The sequence below is a fragment of the Micromesistius poutassou genome (genome assembly GCF_964030765.1).
Source record: "Micromesistius poutassou genome assembly, chromosome: 18".
In the NCBI taxonomy this organism is placed as follows: Eukaryota; Metazoa; Chordata; class Actinopteri; order Gadiformes; family Gadidae; genus Micromesistius; species Micromesistius poutassou.
The window spans coordinates 8,898,721-8,919,853 of record NC_140288.1 but is presented as its reverse complement, the minus strand read 5'-3'; the positions used below and the strand labels follow the sequence as shown (position 1 = coordinate 8,919,853).

Below are 21,133 nucleotides of genomic sequence, written 5' to 3'. Positions count from 1 at the left end.
CTATTCTTGGGGGGGGTCACTATATATACTGCCATACTCAACTTGTGTAATTAATAATTACACTGTTGTAATTACACAAAGTTCGACCACAAATTCAAACACAGCTTGACCTTTATTTATTTTGTTTCAAGATAACACACAGTTGAATATCCTATTGTAAACAAGGTCCTGTACGTATCTGAAATACTACACTGGAGTATCTTCCGTCCATCTAAAACAGCAATTGTTAGTGAAATTGGGAAGAGGCGCTTCTAGCATTTACTGGTTAACTACAGTCGCAAGTGTGAAGCTAAAATAAAAAGTCTCTAGTCAGAAGCAGCTCGAGCAAACACCAGCATTTCCAGAATCCAGTGAGGGGATTTTTGCTTTGGATGGACAAACAAAAAAATAAATGCAGAAATGCACAATAAATCGTCAACCTTAAAAATCTTCACATGGATGTGGAAATCTTTCCCAACAAAATATAGGAATATATATACATAAACATATACATATATATCCATACATCATGTACATTTTTTCTTTACCAAATCGGGTCAACTGCAAGAACTTCATCCATCAGTTCAGGGGACATGAGCACAAACAAACAGAGGAGGAACAAATAAGGAAACTAAAGTAACAGCCCATCCACCTTGGAAAGAGAAGCCGACTCGTTCTGAGCCGACTGATTAGAGCCAGTGGTGGATGTGGGGGAGTGCGGTGAGGACCGTCTGTGGGTGAGAACAGGCTGTGGGTGAGGACAGGCTGTGGGGGAGTGGGGTGAGGACCGGCCGTGTGCGTTGGGGTGGTTTGTAACAGAATCATGCTTTCACTTCAACGCGCAGAAGACTTTCAGAGCAGAACCCTTATTCATCGCGGCTTCAAGGCATATCTCTGGTTGTACAATAATAATATTAAGGAGAAATGAAATCTGTGACCATCTTTCAGCGGCGTATCGCAAGGAAGAGGAGGAGGAGGTCGGGGTTAGGAGCTCGGGGGGGGGGGGGCAGGGGGTGTGTGGGGACGACGGGGGAGGGGGGGGGGTGTGGGGGGAGTAGAGGGTGTGTGTGGGGGGGGGGGGGCAGGGTGTAGTGGTAGCAGCTGACCTGCGTGGATTCAGTTTTGGTTTCTTTCGGATTTACAAAAATAACCGGTGTGTGTCGGAGGCGGTGGCGGCGGGTCACTTGGCAGTACGTGTGTCAATAGAAAAACAAAGAGCGAAACAAAACCTAAGAAAACAAGCAGAATCCGTCTCCACTCGGCCCCGTCGCGGGCGGCTTAGGAGGAACCAAGCATGCATATAAAAATAAAAAGACGACTAACCCCTAGTCATGCTAAATTGTAGCCCCAGCCCACCCCCCCCTTCACCGGTTCACTCTATACAACTTAACGTTAAACTAAGAGGAAATCTGGGCCTTTAAGACCCGGGAAAGGCATGGGTCGTCATCGCTCATCAATGATTGACTGTGTGTACTTTCTAACACATACATCGTGTCTACCCGTCCCTGAACTCAGCTATAGCGCACTCTTTTTGGTCACTTCTATAATCAACATAAAAACATTTGGTTATAAGGGGCCGGATAATGCAGGATACATGATTTTTGTTGATTCCTTAAATTTAGGGATTTATTTAATTATTTGAGCGCAAGCCAGAATACAAACAGGAGGGTCCACACACACACACACACACACACACACACACACACACACACACACACACACACACACACACACACACACACACACACACACACACACACACACACACACACACACACACACACACTTCGGGGCATGCAATGTCAGATCCCCTTGATGCACCAAATCTTTAGGTGCTGGTCTAAGCAACGGGTGTCACACAATTCAATGTTCTGTTCTGCCTCCCCTACTAACCACTCCCCCATCGCCAAGCTCTTCTCCCTCCCTCCCTCCCTCCTCCACGACATATTGGCTTGTAGCGTCAGAGAGCAAGAGAGCGAGCGCACTCTTATGATAACAAGTGAGGGCGAGCCACACCAAGTTTGCTGGGTGGTGCGACGGTGTGTTTGTGAGGAGGTTGGGGTGGGGGGGGTGGGGTTACATTTGGTCACTGCGGGAATGGGTTGGTCCGGGCAAGTCCATCAGTACAGCCTCTTCTCGTACCTGTGGGAGAGACGGGAAAACATTAGGACTCGGGCTTTGGGAGCGATGTCATTCTGTGTGCTGGCCGGGGCAAAACACACAGAGTCAAGACAGAACAAGGCCCTGGTCAGACACACTGTCAGACGGCACAAGGCCCTGGTCAGACACACGGTCAGACGGCACAAGGCCCTGGTCAGACACACGGTCAGACGGCACAAGGCCCTGGTCAGAGACACGGTCAGACGGCACAAGGCCCTGGTCAGACGGCACAAGGCCCTGGTCAGAGACACGGTCAGACGGCACAAGACCCTGGTCAGACGCACCGGACCATTGCTTAATGTATCCGACGTTCAGACACCTCTACCGAATCCTCACTTTGGCTGAAATACATTAAAAGCCGTTTCGGACTCAATTCAACTACCTAAAAAAGGTGTGAGAAACACACACAGATTAGGGCTGCATCTCATGATATCTTGTTTTAAGTATTTAATTCTATATTTCTGATTAATAAATCAATGAATCATGAGTATGAAATCAATGATTAATTTAGTCTACTTAATTTCTTCATAAATTGTCAATGCCCGTCACAAATTATCATAGTGCAAAATGAGGTCTTAATTTGCTTGTTTTATCTGACGAGCAGCCAAGAAAAACTAAAGCCAGCAATTTAATCCTCCAGTAGGCTGACCAGTGACCCGCTACGACCACTAGAGGTCACTGGAGAGCAATGTTAACGTCAGCTGAGACTAATCTCTCAGGCATAGCGATTTCCTGGCACTAAAACTCTGCAATGTAAACACAGCATAAACCTAGCCTCTTTGATAGCCAAATGAGGCCATTTGCTTATTGTGCGTCGGTCTGTGTATCCATGTGTATGGCAGGCCAAAAAGGCAGGCCAAAAATACTGCGTTTCTGCTGTCATTTTCACACTGATTTTTCTTAAAACTACAATAAAGTATATGAGTCTTAAGTATATATATATATTTGAGCCTACTATGACTGTGTTCCATGTGCATTTAATGTCTGATATGTAGGCCTACATCTCTTCTTGATGTTACTCCTTGACTGCCGATTCATTATACTAGATGTCATCAAAATACTTTAAGTAGAAGGTCCACATTCACTCTGTAGTAGTGATCTTATACGATCTTAAACGCAAAACAAACCAATGTATGAAGGGTCGAACCATTGATTTACATCACTGCTCACCTAAAATTAGGTGTCATTTTGACCCTTCTGGCCTTCCATACATGCGTGTGCGAGTGTGCGCGTGTGTGTGTCTGTGTCTTACGAGTGCATCCCATGGACTCCTCCCTCCACTTGTGCGGACATCGTCCTCTTCTCAAACTTGAGCTCCCCAGAGTACATCATGGACCTGGACCGGGGAGACCACAGGTTGACAACCACACACAGAGACACACAACCCCACGAATCACAACCCACTCAAGAACTAAAAAGACACAAAGAATAACTTGGGAGACCTGAATTCAAATCAAGTTAGTAACAGGCGTGTTGACTTGTATCTGTTGATCTCAAACTGCTCACCTGAGGACTGACAGGCTCTTGGCGCCGATGTCCTGGCAGCCATGTTGGATCCCGGCGATCAGGTAGGGGACGAACTTGTGGATGGACCCCTTGTCCTGGACGGAGCCCGACACGCCCTGGGCCACCTTCACCTTGTCCCCCTCGCTGAGGGACACACGGGGAGAACAACCAATGAGGGGGCGGCTCTGAGACGGTAGGGCTGAACAAGTCATCTAATTCAAACCGACAGCGTGATGTAATAGAACAAATAAATAAAAGATGTTACCGTTACTGACTGGAGATCAGTAAGATTCGTATTTATTTTAACAAAAATAGGTAAATAAAGATGTTATTATATTAATTCATGCATCAATTCATCTAATCACAGGCCTGGCCTAATAGAAAGAGCAGTTTATATGTTGACTGCTTCCAATGTTGTGTTGGTCAGACGATAGAATGATTTATTGCTTGTTTAGTGAATAATACAGAACATAAGGAACGTCAAGAAGAAAAATCTCATACTAAATCGCAATTGGTTGAAATAATCGCAATTAGATCATGTCCCCAAATGGTTCAGCCCTGGTCATCGCACACAACACACAACCATCTGGAACTAGGTCCTGTTTGGATAGGGGCGGGCACTTTAAAAAATAAATACTTGGAAGGTGATTGGATGAACCATCTGTCCATCACTGCTAATCACGCAGTTCCAAATAGGAGGACTGCCCGCCCGCCCCCCCTAGAGGACGGCAGACGTAGGCCGGCCGCGCGGCGCTACCTGAAGTATCTCTTCTGGCTGCTGGTGCTCTTCTCCATGGCGTCCAGCGAGCCCATCCCGCGGTACTTCTTCAGCCGCACGCCGTCCGAGAAGAAGTACTCGCCCGGGGCCTCTGAGGTAGCGGCCAGCAGGGAGCCCATCATCACTGCACCGGGGTGGGGGGGGCAAAGGTCAAAGGTCAAAGGGCTTTCTATGGTTTAAATTAAAAATTCATGCTTGGGAAAAAAAAAAAAAATATATATATATATATATATATATATATATATATATATATTGAATTTCTTTTTCAAAATGTATGTTTTTGAGAGAAAAAAAAAGATGATATTTATGATATCAAACTCCTTTTCCATATCCATATTCCATCAACATTCTATAGATCTAGCTTGCGGCCCCTCCCTCCTCCTGCTGCTACAGCTCCAGGAGCTCCTCCCTCCCTCCTCCCTCCTCCTGCGGCGTCCTGAGCTCACCGGTGGACGCGCCCAGGGACAGCGCCTTCACCACGTGGCCGACCGTCTGGATCCCGCCGTCGGCGATCACCGGCACGCCGAAGCGCCGCGCGTACTCCGCCACCTTGTACACGGAGGTGCCCTGAGGCCGGCCGCACGCCATCACTGGAGGAGAGGAGAGCGTCGGTCACCATGGAAACAGACCAATACTAGACAAATACTCATGGTGTAAAGTTATAGCTCTTTATGCAGACATGAAGAGAGATACAGCAGACAGATGTGCGCGCGTGCGTGCGTGCGTCAATAAAAGTGCAGGTGCTATGTAGCAATGACCACTAGGGAGCTTACAAGCCACCTTGCTGGCTTTACAGCTAGGTGCTGTAAACAAGGACACAGGGTGGTGCTGTTGGAACCGCTATATTGCCGAGGTTGGGTAAATCTATACAGAGCAGTTGGGGCTCAGAGGCCAGAGATCTCCCCTAGGGTGTGTAGTGATGTCTGGTTTAACGCGTGCACACTGACAACACACAACAGGTGTGCAGCTAGGCCTGTCACAATAACAATTTTGCTGGGCGATAAATTGTCCCAAAAATTATTGCGATAAGCGATAATATTGCCGTTTTGAGACCATTTTCAACTAATATATAACTAATATAATAATGATAATGGCAAAATAATGCAAGTACAACCTTTCAAAGATCAATAAACTGTTATTTCTAAAGAATATTTAACACTGGAACTGGAAGATATTCTAAATATCCAAAACAAATAAACAAAACAGCCAAAAACAATAAATAAAAACTACATGAAGCGAACTACAACTGTCTGTGAGTGCGCACCATTTGAACTGTCATGTTAATACTTTGTTTGTCGACTTAACGCCCCAGTGATTGTGGACTGTCAGGAAGACGGAGACGTCCCATGATATGTTGTATTTTTTTTCCGCAGCAGGGAAAACTGCATCGGATGATTATGCTTTAGGTGCAGATGCATGTTTGTTGTATTGGCACGTTTAGTTGTTACCGTTTTACAACAAATGTGACATACCGGCTCGCACAGGTTAAGTGGTTCACCACGGTCATTCGGTTTGAACCCGAAGTGCTCCCACAAAACCAATTCCATCTTTGTTCTTCATTCCTCCAAATCTCAACTAGCGTTTTCTCTGGCTTGCTCCTCCTCACGGGGCTCTCATGCTGCACTCAAGAGAATGTCTAGGAAGATGGGCATATAGCCGGGCTCTGACTCTGTAACGCCAGGGCCTCCCCACACAGAGACCATGCGGCTGACCAGTGACACACGACTCGAGGGTTAACTCCTCATTACGCCAAGGAAGTGAGAGGGGGTCTGTCGAGACCGATGCTCCGGAGTGAAAACTCTTGTCATCCAGTCTCTTTGATAGAGAGAGACACGAGAAAAAAGAAGGAAAAAAAAGCTTATGTATCGCGGACGGCAAAATTATCGTCTCATTTTAATTGATCGTGCGATTAATTGATTTATTGTTTATCGAGTCCAGTCAGTCTGATGGGGGCCAGGGGAGGCTGCTCAGACCAGCAGCCGTCCTCTAGAACACACTCTGAAGGCTATAGACAGACACCGGGGTCCCGGTGGTCGAAGAACACCACCCCGGCACAGAGCAGGGGAAGGCTCGTCACCGTGGCAACGGAGGACGGGGCCTTCCTCTGCAGATTGCCATGACAACCAGGAGTAGAGCCTGAGTATCGGTTGCCCTTTTTTATTTTTTGTGGCAACCGGCGCCCCCCACTGGCATGAAGAGAGAGGTGGCTGCTGGGAAGGGCTAACAATAGCCCCAGAGTGACCTGCTGCTCCTGGGTGGTGACCTATGCTCACACTATACTCTAACAATGGAGCGGAATGGGATGCTGACAGGACGGCTGCCGTGGTAACGTGGGAGTACCACACCCAATAGACCCTTTACCAGAGGGGTTACACACCCAGGGGCCGCGCATTATACTAATTATGGGTCTGCGATAATTTCATATAATATATCATTTATTTAATATAATTTTGAAGTGGACCAGGGCACGGCACGTATGGACATGGTCAATGGATGTCCTCTTCTCTAGTCTGGACAGACCCATAATGAGTGATGATGATGATGATTATGTGAAAAGAGTCCATTTCACATACAGTCAGACCAGTCTATGCTCCACCAGGGACATGACAGAAAGACGCTTTCCTATTCAGAAGTGGAGGGGTGCAGACGGGTGGAGGAGGAAGGGTGAGGAGGGGGGGGGTGGAGGAGGAGGGGTGAGGAGGGGGGGGTGGAGGAGGAAAGGTGGGGGAGGTGGAGAAGGAAGGGTGGAGGAGGGGGGTGGGGGAGGTGGAGGAGGAAGGGTGGGGAGGTGGAGGAGGAAAGATGGGGGAGGTGGAGGAGGAAGGGTGGAGGAGGGGGGTGGGGGAGGTGGAGGAGGAAGGGTGGGGAGGTGGAGGAGGAAAGATGGGGGAGGTGGAGGAGGAAGGGTGGAGGAGGGGGGTGGGGGAGGAGGAAGGGTGGAGGAGGGGGGTGGGGGAGGGGGAGGAGGGGTGGAGGAGGAAGGGTGGAGGGGTGGAGGAGGAGGAGGAGGAGGAGGCGAGGTGGGGGTACCTTCTTGTGTGATGCAGATGGAGCCACAGCCCATGCCCACTCGGAGGGCGTCCACGCCGGCGTCGATCAGGTTCTTAGCCTGCGCCGCCGTCACCACTGCAGGGGAACCAGAACACGGGACATCAGCCTACAGTGCAGACGCATCAACGGCGGGACACGGATACCAGCGAGCAGAGAGCGACCGTACCGTTGCCCCCCACCACCTGGAGCTCTGGGTACTTCTGTTTGATGTAGTGGATCATGTTGATCTGGTACACAGAGTTGCCCTGCGAGGAATCCTGCAAACAAAAGGAGCCATTAGTAACAGCGCATCCACAGCGAAGATTGGTTGTTCTTTGCTCTGCGCTACAGCATTTAATATCAGCATCCTGCATCCTCGAAAAAAACCCTCACCAACTCGTTACTAATACATTTCAAACTGAGGCCGTGGAGGAAGAACGTGGCTTCATCTTTGATCGAAATTAATAAGCGGAAAACCCAAATGCCGACCCCTTTCCAAGAATAACGCCGTTGATTAAAACTCACACTTAAAATGATCACATCCGCGCAATTAAAACCGCCAGGGCGAGTCTGGGCCTCAAACCCCCCCCCCCCCCCCCACCACTGTTTCACAACATCCTATCCCCCCAGGAGGGGCCAGCGAACAGAACAAGCCTCCACCCGTCCTCCACCCACCGGGACCCACCATTCCTTGAAACCTCCCACCCCCCCCCCCCCCCCCCCCCCCCGTTTCACACTCCTTTCCCGCCAGGAGGGGACGCGAACCGAACTCCACCCACCAGCACCACCATGTCCACGCCGGCCTGCACCAGCAGGTCCAGGCGGTACTTGTCGTCCTCCCGGGTGCCGATGGCGGCGCCGCACAGCAGCTGCTTGCGGGAGTCCTTGGAGGCCAGCGGGTAGTCGCGGTTCTTCTTCAGGTCCGTCCGCGCAATGATGGCCACCAGCTCGTCGCTGTCGTTCACGATGGGCAGCTTGCCTTTTTTATACAAAAAATGGATGTTTTAAAAAGGTTACGTTAAAAGCCGAAAAACTGCCTCTTCTGACATCACCTAGATGTGTGCCGGATAGATCAGTCTACCAGCCTACCCAGTGGACCGTAGCAAACGCTGCTCATCTATCTGTCACACATCTAGGTGGACACGCACACTTGTGGTGTCAGAAGAGGCAGATTTTCAGAACGGCTTGTAACGGCTAATCACACCACACCTGGTGGTATAATTAAGCAATAGATCACGACAGGTTGTGGTATGTTCTCATTATACCACAGTTAAGGGGCGTTATTTTGAAAAAAACTAGAAAGTCAGAAAAGCATTTTTTTTTACGAATACAAAAAAGTAGTCCCTCCTGGCTGCCTGCAAAGTGTGCGGCGGTTGCTATGCAACACACTGTAGCGTCCTTCATAGAGAAGGCTAGGCTAGAGACGGTAGCTTGGTTCGCCGGGCAATTTAGCCTACGATCGAGTTCACTCACCGTGCGCCTATTGCTTTACAACATTTCCACCCTCTCCATCAATAAACATATTTTTAGGCTTCAGTGAACTATGCTATTGCTTTTATATATAAATAAAACAACAGTTCATGTTAGGTGCGGAGTGATGCAGAACTCTGCAAACTGAATTGGCGTCATAGCTGTGTGTATACGCTCATTATACCTCAGTTGGGAACCAATCAGATCGCTTGATTTAAGCCACCCGTTTTATAATATTGGATATTGCTTTAACATGTAACGTAAACCACTGTAGATACAAAATGGATGTTTTAAAGGATTCAACTGATCTAGGAGATCCCTCAACGCCCCTTGTGGATTGGTTTGCACTTGGTGGCTCCCTGTGGGGTTACCAGGTCCCCTGCTGAGGGGACAGGTGTGACAGCAGCACTAAACAGCAGCTCCTCTGAAGAGGCCACACACCCGCCCTCCAGTTACTGAAGCTCCTGTAAACCGTGTTTACAGGAGCTTCTTCAGGTGGCTCTCCTTTCAAGATGGCGGCTGACGGCTCACCTTTTTTGCTACGCTGCAGAATGTCGTTGGCCTCCTTCAGCGTGACGGCCGCCGGCGCCACCACTAGCTCCTCCCTCTTGGTCATGGCCTGTCGTCATGGAGATACACGTCAATATGCGGACGACAAGTTGCTGCAACGAATCACGTGTACACACAAACACACTACCCTGTCCCCTAAACGAGGACATTGAGAGCACATACTATCCCTAAACTAGGAAATTGACACACACACACACACACACACACACACACACACACACACACACACACACACACACACACACACACACACACACACACACACACACACACACCTCGCCCAGGGGTCTGCCGTGGTCCTTCTCCGTGAGGAAGTCGATGTCTCTGGAGGTGACGATGCCCACCAGCTTCCCGCCCATCTTGCCGGTCTCCGTGACGGGGATCCCCGAGAAGCCGTGCCGCACCTTGGCCTCGAAGACGTCGCCCACCGTGTTCTTGGGGCTCATGACCAGGGGGTCCGTGATGAAGCCCTGCTCGAAGCGCTGCGGACACAGGACCACGGCGTTATGGGAGGAGCCGGGCGGTTAGGAATGGCAGCCAGAAGCGTTAGGAGTGGTCCAGCTTTGGAAGCATCGAAAATAAAACGCGAAACTTATAAACAATAACAACAAAGGCACTTTCATTTTCTAGATTCATCGTTTTCATCCGCAACCGATTATTGACGGAAAGTGAGCTGCCGTTCGCTCCGATTTTCAGCATTTTCTGTTCTCTGCACATATCAGAAATAAAAGAAAACCAACCATGCCAAAGAGAAGAACTTAAAATAAAACATAAAACATAAAATAACGACAAACCAATGGGCTCTTGAGATCACTAGCAGGCCATTGCCAGACCAACCTCTCTGTTCATTTATCGATTTTCCAAGGGCTGTTATCAACGGGCACAGCCCAAAGTGCCTCTGGACACAAATGGACAGACCTACAACCAATAAGAGCAACGACAGTGTGCCGTAGTGCTGGTCTGAACCGGACTGAACGGGAGGGGTGGTCAAAACCAAAACACAAGCTCGCTGATTCATCTGGTTCCCCCGCTAGATCACCGTCCATGAGATGACCATCACGATTCCTGACGGCGATCACAGCCAGCCCAAGTATCATCAATCGGCAAGACCCGAACAGAGAGTCCACATGGGCCCCACATGGGCCCCATATGTGCCGCTGCGCTCTGTATGAACACCCTACGACAGGGTCAGGGTCGATGGGCGCTCGACGGCGGAGCCACTCCATAGTGTAAGCTGCATCTTGTTAGGCTTATCTTTGCACACAACCCAGATACTTGCCTGCACTAGAGATGGGCGGTGGTTTCTTTGTTCATTGTGTCCGATCAGGGTTATTCTAGACTGCCAATAAATTATACCATCGCCAGAGGGCGTTCGGAGGAGGGGTGGTGGGAGTAAAGACAACTGCAAGCAATACAGTTAGTCACGTAGATAAACATTTATGAAAGACTGAACATTTTATTTTAATTATTAAAAAAAGAGTTAAAGTAAGTTAGTAAGTTAGTTAAAATTGCCTTAATATCGGTGTAGGAAAAACGAATTGTCCAACATCCCTTCATTTGGCAATATACGATCCGATCGCAGAATGGCCAGACGTACTCCCAATGCTGGCATGAAACTGTAAAGAAGCGGTTTAATAGCAGCGATAATCTCTGGGGCCGTGACATGGCCGCTTTGCCGGTCAACTGATGGGTGAGTAAGCGTCCATGAGTCATTTAAGGCATCCTTTATTTTGCAAGCAATTAATTTAGACACACAAACCTCTAATGTCAATGGGCTTTACATTGTGAGAGCTTCATGAGAGTTTCATCACTCAGCGCAAATCCCTGAAAACGGCAGAGATTTCTTTCAGTGGAGTCTTTTTTCAGTGAATCTACCTCGAAGCTGCTCTGGAATAGAAGCTGCAGCGATCCTGATAATCGGGATACACTTTGCGCCTCGAAAGACGGTATCCAGCCGATACGTAGCGGTCCAGGAACGAGTGAAGCACAGGGGGCCTTACCTTCGCCTTCCGGACCTCGTTGGCCTGGAACTCTGGTGTGCAGTTGTGGTGGACAATCCCGATCCCTCCCATCAGCTAGGAGAGAAGAATCACTTTAAAACCATGCAGGTAACTTGGAACACTATGGGTGAAATTAAACTAACTTACTGACAATAAACCTTTTTCAGTGTCTATAGCTGCATTATTTACTCCATGGAATGTCATGAACTGGGTGAAATGCCCATCCCAAGTTTGGAGACCAAAGGGCATTAGGCTGCTTTGACTGACGAGCAATCAGAAAAATACAGTATTAAATGTTTAACGACCTGGAGAGAAAGCAAGGCAAATACCTGCCTTTGTAAACCCATGATTAGCAAATATTTGTCAAGACAGACCTGATAATTGAGACTAAATATACACGGTCAACATTTTCCTGATTATACGTTTCCTGAAGATCAACTGAAATCTCTATGCTAAACAACTGAACCGCTGAATTATTCCAACGCCATGGTCCGTGTTGACTCAGTGCAGGGAGACGTACCGCCATCGCAATGGCCATGGCCGACTCGGTGACCGTGTCCATGGGGGAGGAGATGAGGGGGGTCTTCAGCGTGATCTTTTTGGTCAGGGCCGACGTGAGGTCCTGGAGAGGAAGAGGAGCCACGGTGAATAACATGAAGGCTCATGTATAAACAACCAGAGAAAGCATGGTTCTAATGTAAACCCGGTCTCGGCCACTAGGGGGCTCGGTTGCTTGTATACAACACCCGCCGCACCACACCTTCCAATGACCCTGTCAGCGGGGCGGCCGTATCGACGGCGGAGGAAGGGTCAATCTCAGCACAGCTCGGTCACACGCCTCTACCACTACTTTCTTTCTTGTGCCCCCCCCCCCCCTCAAGGTGCCCGTGGGGGCCACTCAGAGAGGAGTTCTATTCCCATAACAAGCGGCCGTGTAGTTGCTGGGAGAAAACGAAAAAGACAGCATTCCCCGCTCATGGGAGCCCAGCGAAGGAGTTCTTCATAAGAGTGAGATAATTTGTTATCTCACGCCGACATAACAAGATTGTACAGGTACATGTTCCTAAGGGATAGTCCAACTGTGGGGGGGGGGGGCAGAGGGAAAACAACATTCCCAACGAGTTCTCCATCTTGGGAGGATAAACACATGGACGTGCAACATTCTTCCCAAGGATGTGGAGTTTGAGCCATGGGCCTCCAAAGTTAAACTTCTCCCAGGTCTGTCTCTCCCCCACCCCCACCCACCCACCACAAACTCACCCACCCTCACCCACCCGCTGATTCATTCAGAACAGCTCGGCTTCAGGACTCAGACAACCTTCAAGCGTCTAGAAGGCTTAGCTTCTGCCTAACCACAAAGTAGGGCTGGATAAAAATAACTTGTCAAGCTTATTTGCAACTAAAAAAAATTAAATGAAAAAAAATCCAGTGAGAAAACGTCTAACAGGACTTTTTTTATTTTTATGTTTTTCTCCTTTTTTTTATTTTTTCATAAAAGGGAGTAAACCCAGAGAATGCGCAGACAGGCTCCTTGGCTGTGCCTGAGCAGCGAGGGAGCAACAAGCCGACCACTAATGTAAGCACAAGGCTCGGGCAGTAAGACAAGGCAGTGGGCGGCCATGACGCGCACGAGAGAGAGAGAGAGGAAAAAAACAAAGAGAATAAAATAATGCGGGTGATTTATCGGAAGACCAAAAAATTCAAGAACATTTATTTTTGGAGTAGTGAAATTGGGAAAGTTATGGTCTGGGAGAACAGAGGGCTTCAGTATGTCTATGGACAGAGATGGTGGTTCTAGGTGACGTCAGGTGGCCTCGATGGACAGTATGTGGTGGTAGGGGTTGGCTGTCGGTGAAGCAACCTGGAACAGACTAGCGCTGCATACTCAATCGTCTACCGTTGTGGAAACGCCTGACAGCAATTTATATACAACATGCGATTCATTGTTATCTTCATCCTGTGAGTGCATTATTCAGGCGGTGCACCATGCCGTGGGCGTTGTGAAACGGTCGGTTTGGATCGCCACACACTCACCACTTCGTCTGAGGTGAAGTCGATGAAGCCGGGGAGAATCAGGAAGTCACTGAAACACAGAAGCAGAGCAGTGACACTTTAGCGTGTTTCAGGAGACTTTCACGGTGCGATCAGCAAGACAACCCTGCTTGAAGATGACAAAAATGTCCCCCAGTCGCCACACTGACTTATTGTTACATGAGGTCAGACAACTCTCTACGGATTAACATAAAAGTTAATCTGAACTGAAGTTGAATCAAACAGCATTTGACTAGACAAGGGTGGACTTGAAAAAGGTTACCAGATTCAAGTCTATTATCGCATTTCCTGTTTCTGAAGAGTTCAATCAAAGGTCTTCAATGGCACACAAAAGAAAAAGGAAATACGCAGAAACTTCTGAACACAGCACTGACCATGAACCAAGAAATGGAAGCTCTGTTCCCAACCTGCATCCAAACGTAAATAATTGATACAGTAAATGATAAAAATAGACACAGCTCACAATGGTTTTGCTCTCAGATCTTTGGGAAAACCATGCTCCTAATAAAACCAGCCTGCTTACTGATTGTAACAATACAAGTGCATGACCCCTTTGGCCACTCAGCCTATAACTGCATCTCTGCATCTCATTTCTAAATAACATCAGTTCTGCTGCATTTTCATTAAGGACATCAGCTGCATCAAAACAAGCGCTCCTGCTTCCTCCCTTAACAATTGGCAACGCAGTGTTTCACCACTTGATGCAGAAAACCAGGGGAAATAAACCCAGACAGGGAGTGAGACACTGGTGAATTACAGTCAGACAGTGTGAGGGAAGAGTTGTGCAAGGAAGGACAAATAAAGACAAATGATCAGAACAAACCCAGCCACTGATGGTATTGAGAACGAGAGTCTACCTGTACAGACACAAGGTTCACATTCTGTGGAGTGGAAGGGTTTTGGATTCAGAGAAGATGATGAAAGTTAAGCTTGCGTACATTGCAAGCCGGGTTTTGCGATAGTAGTAGCAGCAGCACAGGGTAAAGGTCCTTTACATTAAACACGATTGTCAGTTGCGATTTCTTACCACTTCAATAAAATAATTACAAATACAGGAGCTGAATGGGACTGTATACACAATATCGGTTTTGCGAAAAAGTGATATTACTTTTATTCAATGTCGATTTTGGATATCTCTAGCCTGCAAATATATCAGTTTAACCAATCGCAATAAGGCATCTTTGTAGATATTCACCATGGTCATTGTACATGTACATGCAGCATCACGTTTCTCACACAGTCCTCTTATTGAATCCACATGGTAAATTACATTTATAGACCTATAATTATCACTTTTTGTTGTTTTTGTTTTGGATACCAACTTTAGCCGAAAAATGACTTTTAGTTATTGAACAGGGATCCTAGCTCCAACACGAATGTCTCCAAAATATGATGGATGTATTCAAGAATACACAGCCAGAGAATATGAAGAGAACTGGCACTCTCTGGTGACTTCCGGTTTCTGAACTGACATCTCTGCCGTTGTGAGGGCGCTCGCCAGTGAGTGCAGAATGAATGGGAGTCGACAGGGTTTCACCCTCAAATTCCACTTTTCTCAGGGTGTTATTTTTTGTCAAGTAATTTGAGAGTCACATTCAAAAGGGGGGGGCTAAAAGAATACACTCAGCTGAATATTGCATTTATTAAGTTCACTTAACTGTTCTAAAAATCTGTTCAAAAAGATGACGTCACTGCCAGCGGTCCTGCTTTACGGTAAGTTCTGAGTCACTTTGGCACTTCCGCATACATAATATATATTATATTTATACATATAATAACTTAATAATAACTATAACTTCGACAGAAAGTCCTCCTTAAGATAATGTTTCTGATTGTGCTTCAGCTTCAGATGCCATCAAGAGGGGTTTCTAGTCGTAATCAGTCGTAAGTCCGTCCCTGACCAATCAACATTCATTAGCAGAATGCTAGCGTGAACGACCAACAGCGGCCCAACCTGTAAGAAATCGAAAGGACATACTCATTCATTCGACTTTTGAACTATAAACTATATTGAACTTGCAGAATCTACCATACAATGCGATATTTCAACGACAAGCAGGTGAAAGAGATACATTTAGCCGTCTAGCCCCATAGACCCCCATTCAATCTGCACTCATTCGATCACCCCCAGTGGAATTCTAATGGAACTGCAACCAAGTTTGATACAATGGGGCTCAATAGAGAGTGCCAAGGCTCTCTGTAGACAGGCTCTGACACAGCCAACCTTTGCAGACACGGCTAAGAACTTTTACCACTGGCAACGGAAGTAGTTTAGTTAGTGTGAGCGCTTTGTGTGTGTGTGTGTGTGTGTGTGTGTGTGTGTGTGTGTGTGTGTGTGTGTGTGTGTGTGTGTGTGTGTGTGTGTGTGTGTGTGTGTGTGTGTGTACGCTTCGTGTTTGTGTGCACTTCTGGGTGTGTTTTTACACGTGTGTGTTTCCTACATTTCACCATCCAGACAGCCAACAAAACATCCAGACAGGGCTAGGCAGGAGGAGACGAGAGCACATCTGTCCCCATTCACTGCCAAGCCACAGACCACAGCTGGGCTTCGGACGAGGCCTGTTTACTTTAGTCACTCACACATTTAGCCTCGTCACTTAAATACAGGGGCACAACGTATCATTTCACCCATCGAGTCTGCACACCAAACTCAGTGTGTGTGCCAGCTAGAAACATAAACAAACATGTCATGATGAGCACTAGGATATTTAAAATTAAAATCTGTGCGTCGGATTTAGAGTGCTTTAAGATTCACACGAGAGCACTGATGTCTGATATAGAAAATGTTTTAATGCTTTGCATGATCATCTAAATGTAAAATGGATACAAATGTGTTAAGCACAGGTAGGTGGCGCAAGCTGCCTTAAGTAGACCACAATCAGGGAGCAATATTTACCTGCCCCCCCTGCAGACATTACTGCATGGTTTTAGGAGTGAGTTGGCCAATCAGCAGGCAGACCCCCACAAGCTAATTTAAGCCGCGTTCACACCAAAAGCGACAGGGCGGCGCGACTCCATACAAAGTCAACGTAAATGACAAATATCAAATATAATATCAGAGACTGTCTCTGATATTTGTCATTTAGCATGACACGTTTACACCCAACAGGACCGACTCGTTTTGCCTGACATGTCATTATGGAATTACAGTAATTACTTTCACCAAATGATTTAATCCTAAACTTTCTACAACCACTCTTCCTTCCTCCTGTAGTCAACTCACATGATCGTCCTCTAGACGTGTCACGTGCAGCAGCTATCTTCACAACGCCATGCTCCTCGTTAAAGGGCCACAGCCACCAGGATGCTGCTCCAATCAAACGCACGCAAATCCACTTAAAGAGCAGCCGCAGCGACCTGCAGCTCATCAATGGGCCGGATTGTTCCAGTGCCTTCTAAACTCAATCAACCAGGCAGTCGTACAAAATGTCCCACTACAGGACAGATTGTGTCAAGTGGTCCGTTTTAAATAAGATCAGAATTGGGAGACATTACACAGAAGTTTTAGGGCCAGGTGTCTTTCGTCCAACATCTAGAGTTACTCTGATCAAAACCTCCTGAATCAGGAAAGACTGACATGACAAATGTTTTTTTTATAATAATTGTGGTAAAATGTAAAATAAATCCAAGTGATCCACGCTAATCCAGCGAGCAGCTTTGGAACCTTAAATAAACGGCGGTAATGGTAATCCAGCCACTATGTGTGGGGCATTAAAGGCTCAGGTTCTGTGGGCACACTGCCAGCTGATGGCCACGTCTACAGGAGACCAGAGATGCGTCTCAGGAATTCAGTCTCAGGAAGTCCAGCCCGTTGCTCCATGACATGAGGAAATTAAAAGAAAATACTAAAAAGGCCTGCTCATGCTTTTTATTGGCCTTTGCCAAAAATATGTTCTGGATGATTATCTACCATGAGAATTGGCATGCTCCATGTGATATCAGTATGGGCATCCTACGAGCCTGCTACGAGCAGATAGTAGCCATCTTACACTAGCCATTAGCAGGGACATGCTGTGAGTAGCGATTAGTAGAATTGCATGCTTATTTTAGCCATTATCAGTAGTAGCATGCTTAAAGTAGCTATTAGAAATAGTAGCATGCTACTAATAGCCATGGTAAACGGTAGCTCAATGGTGAATTCAAATAGATGACTTGTGTGTTCAAAACGATGGATCCAGCAGATCACCATGCACAAATGACGGTTAGTCGTTGGTTTAATGATGAATGCTGGATGACAACCACAAGAATAATGTCCGACCCAATCATGATCACAATTACGGAAATCGTCTTTACTCATAATAAGAAGAGAAGATGTCTCGTCTCTCGTCTTAAGTCTGCTGCGGTTGAGCAGGACCATTTTGGTGTTTGGTTCCTAGTTGGGAGAGCGCCACTGGTGAGGGGAGGTGGGGGGTGGGGGGGAGCGCATTCTCTCGTATTAGAGTGTCATAGGTTTGTTAGAAGGCCGTTCTACTCACTTGTAAGTCAACCCATCTCCTCTAGAGCACAGCTCTTCAGCAGTTTGACCATCCGAGACAACACACTGTTGGTCAGATCTGCGATTCAAAACGTGTTGGCCGTTACAAAACGCGGGCGCACGCACGCGCACAGACACACACACACACACACTCACACGTACACACCTGGACAGGTACACACACACACACACACACACACACACACACACACCTGGACACGTACACACACACACACACACACGGACACGTACACACACGTACACACGTACACACACACACACGACCCATTGTTGCATGACGGGAACATTTTCACCATCACCACATCCAACTTTAAAATTTAGAGTTGTTGAGTTGAGTGAGAATTAGCAGCAGAAAATAAAAGATAACAATAAATTGAAAAAGTAAGGATGAGAGAGGACTTACTTGTAGGTGAGTCCGTCCCCTATGGAGAAGAGCTGCTGGGCCGAGAGTCCATCCTCTGGAACGTAGCCTGTGCCACCGCTGATTAGGAAATCTGCCATGCTGCAAAAAGATGTACACGAAATGACAATGTTACCTAGATCATTGAACTACAGAATGCAATACAGTATACACACTGCCAAGCACAGAACAAAACAGTCCCATCAAAGCCAAATACAACCTTCTCCTAAGACGGCATAACCATGGAAACATCATCAGCATCCACCAGGCCCATGCACCTGCGCAGTAGCTGCCAGATGGAATCGCTGGGCATCTCAGTGAAGCGATGGAGATTTGTTTAGATTTGTGGGCATTTGTGGTTGACCATCAGGCGAAAATGGTACCTGATCCATATAATTCGCTTTGCTCTATTCGGTCTGATAGTACAAGAGCACCACGTTAAGACTTGCCTTCGCGTCATCTAAGCACATTTGTCCAACGCATGACAAGCGACAGGAGCAGACAGACGAGCACAACAGCACAGCACACGTATATCAAAATGACGCACTTGCCAGGCTGTGAGTCTCCCCGGTCTGCTGACCCAGATCCTACAGACTACAGGGGCTATAGCTTCCAGACCACTGAGGACCATAGATCAGCTGTCTGGTGGTCATCGATTAGAGTCGTTTTCCTTGAGGCATGCTTGTGTTGGATACGACCATAGGCTAGGCTAGTGGCTAATGGTACATGTGGCACTTCTATTCACTAAGCCCCAGGAGGAGCAGCTCCATGAGGAGCAGCTCAGGTGGAGCAGCTCCATGAGGAGACACTGGGCTAAAAGCATCGTCAGCCACCCCTGGTCCTCCAACACAATGAGAAAAGACGATCTGAGACACATTTAGAGCCGTGCATTGTGCCCAGCCATCAAGAGAAGTTTGGATCTATATCAAATAATAACAGGATAATTGCAATATTCAAATGTCTATCCCCCTATATTTACACAGAAACATCTATCCCCACGATTCGAAGCAAAGACTGCCACATATATGGTAGATGAGCCCCACATGCACTGGATGGCTCCCTGCTCCGGGCTGACACATGAGCACACATGGCGCTAGTTAGCATAGCAGCGTTAGCGAAGACGTGGAGCAGAACTGAGCGACCGACGAGTCGGATCAGAGACCCGTTCTTAGGTCTGCTAGTGGCTTTACCTTTAAAGAAAAATCCAAAATGAATGGTGGTGAGTTGCTCCCCAGATGTCAAAGTGATGCTGGATGGTACTAGGTAGCAGAGTTGATTGCCTGTCGCCTGTTCCACCGGGTGTGTGTGTGTGTGTGTGTGTGTGTGTTGATGTGTTGCAGCAGTGTGTGTATGTGTGTTTTGTACTGGCAGCAGCGTCACATCCCCTCTCTCCCTCTGTGGCCAATCACAGATCAGGCCTCGATTGAATTAGAACTACTCGTCAAACCACTTTTTCTTATGAAGGATAAAAATAATGAATTTTTTGAATTATTTCATTTCATTGGGGGATTTAACTTTTCAGTTAATTTGCTGCTATTCTGACGTTGTTTATTGGTCTGTTATAATATAGTTCCTTTCTCACAGACCATAAACTGGACTGCACTGTCAATCATGCCATAGTAATAGAGATAGTAGTAATATAGTAATAGAGTAATATAATATAGTAATAGAGATGAAATGTGAATTACAAAACGTCTTAAGGGTCCCTGTCATATTAATAGGGTAGCCCGACCAACAAATACATTAATCAACCACCACATTATTTGTTTTATTCAAAGTGTGTAAACATTAAAAGTTAGCATTATTCTACAGCTGCCTATCTATCCATCTATGCACCATATATTCATTACTTTTGTCTTTCACTAATGTATTTTCCTAGTCATGTCCAGCCAATTGACACACCGTAGGTTTTCTAAGACATGATGTATCATGTTAATCTTTGGCACAGCCAACATCCAGATCAACTGACACAATTACTTTGGCATTCCGAAGGCTATCAGAGAAAGTGTATGTTTGCAGGGGACAAAATGATTACACAAAATATTCCCTGTTTCCCCAGCCATTGTATAGGTCTACCTGCCTATTCACACTTTTATTTTTTTCTATTTTGACTGACTAAAAATCTATATGTATTTCCTTTACCTATTTATTTAATTTAATTTTAGATTATATTATTTTGTATGGGAGAAAATGTGATGTGAATGTCATGTATATGCTTTTAAATAGGTTTTGAATGCCTGGGATATAGGCCTATCTACATTCTATAATTAACGAAGTTAAGTCTAGAAAGTCTGTTAGAGCTAACTTCAGAATTATGACTTTAAGTTTAGGCATACAATTTCAGACTATGCAGAACATCAGTTATGGTTCCACTTGTTTTGTGTTAATGTTCCTTAAAGTAAATCTAAAAACTACTCGTCAAATCCTCTTTTCTTGTGAAGAATAGAAATCCATACCAGGTTTTACATCCCCTCACGAGTCGCCAAATTAATCCATTCCACTTCCATTGAGCGAGAGTAGCCACCTCTTTGAAAATCCACTCCAGGATTTGTCCCTTTCTACCTTGCAGCGACACATGCTTGGCTGATGTCAAGGCTACACCAGTGGATCAGGCTCCCCTGACCAGACCGTGTTTACGATAGAGCTCTACTGGCGGAGACAGGCATGCAATGTGAAATATAATATAATATGAG

The 21,133-nt window shown here is 46.7% G+C and overlaps 1 protein-coding gene across 4 annotated transcripts; it reads right to left on the bottom strand.

The window, feature by feature from the left end:
• Window positions 1–99: 99 nt before the first annotated feature.
• On the bottom strand, window positions 100–19,769 carry impdh1b (IMP (inosine 5'-monophosphate) dehydrogenase 1b). 4 transcript variants are annotated; one of them, XM_084483139.1, is made up of 17 exons: window positions 19,631–19,769; window positions 18,444–18,542; window positions 18,021–18,098; window positions 13,528–13,576; window positions 12,014–12,115; window positions 11,494–11,568; window positions 10,773–10,895; window positions 9,769–9,975; window positions 9,455–9,542; window positions 8,233–8,432; window positions 7,641–7,731; window positions 7,454–7,549; window positions 4,870–5,013; window positions 4,403–4,547; window positions 3,646–3,789; window positions 3,392–3,475; window positions 100–2,121 (listed from the first exon to the last, which is right to left on the bottom strand). In XM_084483139.1, the coding sequence occupies exons 2-17, from the start codon at window positions 18,539–18,541 to the stop codon at window positions 2,100–2,102; spliced, it is 1,746 nt and encodes a 581-aa protein (XP_084339265.1). In that variant the 5' UTR covers window position 18,542; window positions 19,631–19,769; the 3' UTR covers window positions 100–2,099. The 4 variants fall into 4 exon arrangements, with proteins under 4 accessions (XP_084339265.1, XP_084339267.1, XP_084339266.1 ...); XM_084483141.1 differs by lacking the exon at window positions 10,773–10,895; XM_084483140.1 differs by lacking the exon at window positions 18,021–18,098.
• Window positions 19,770–21,133: the final 1,364 nt, after the last annotated feature.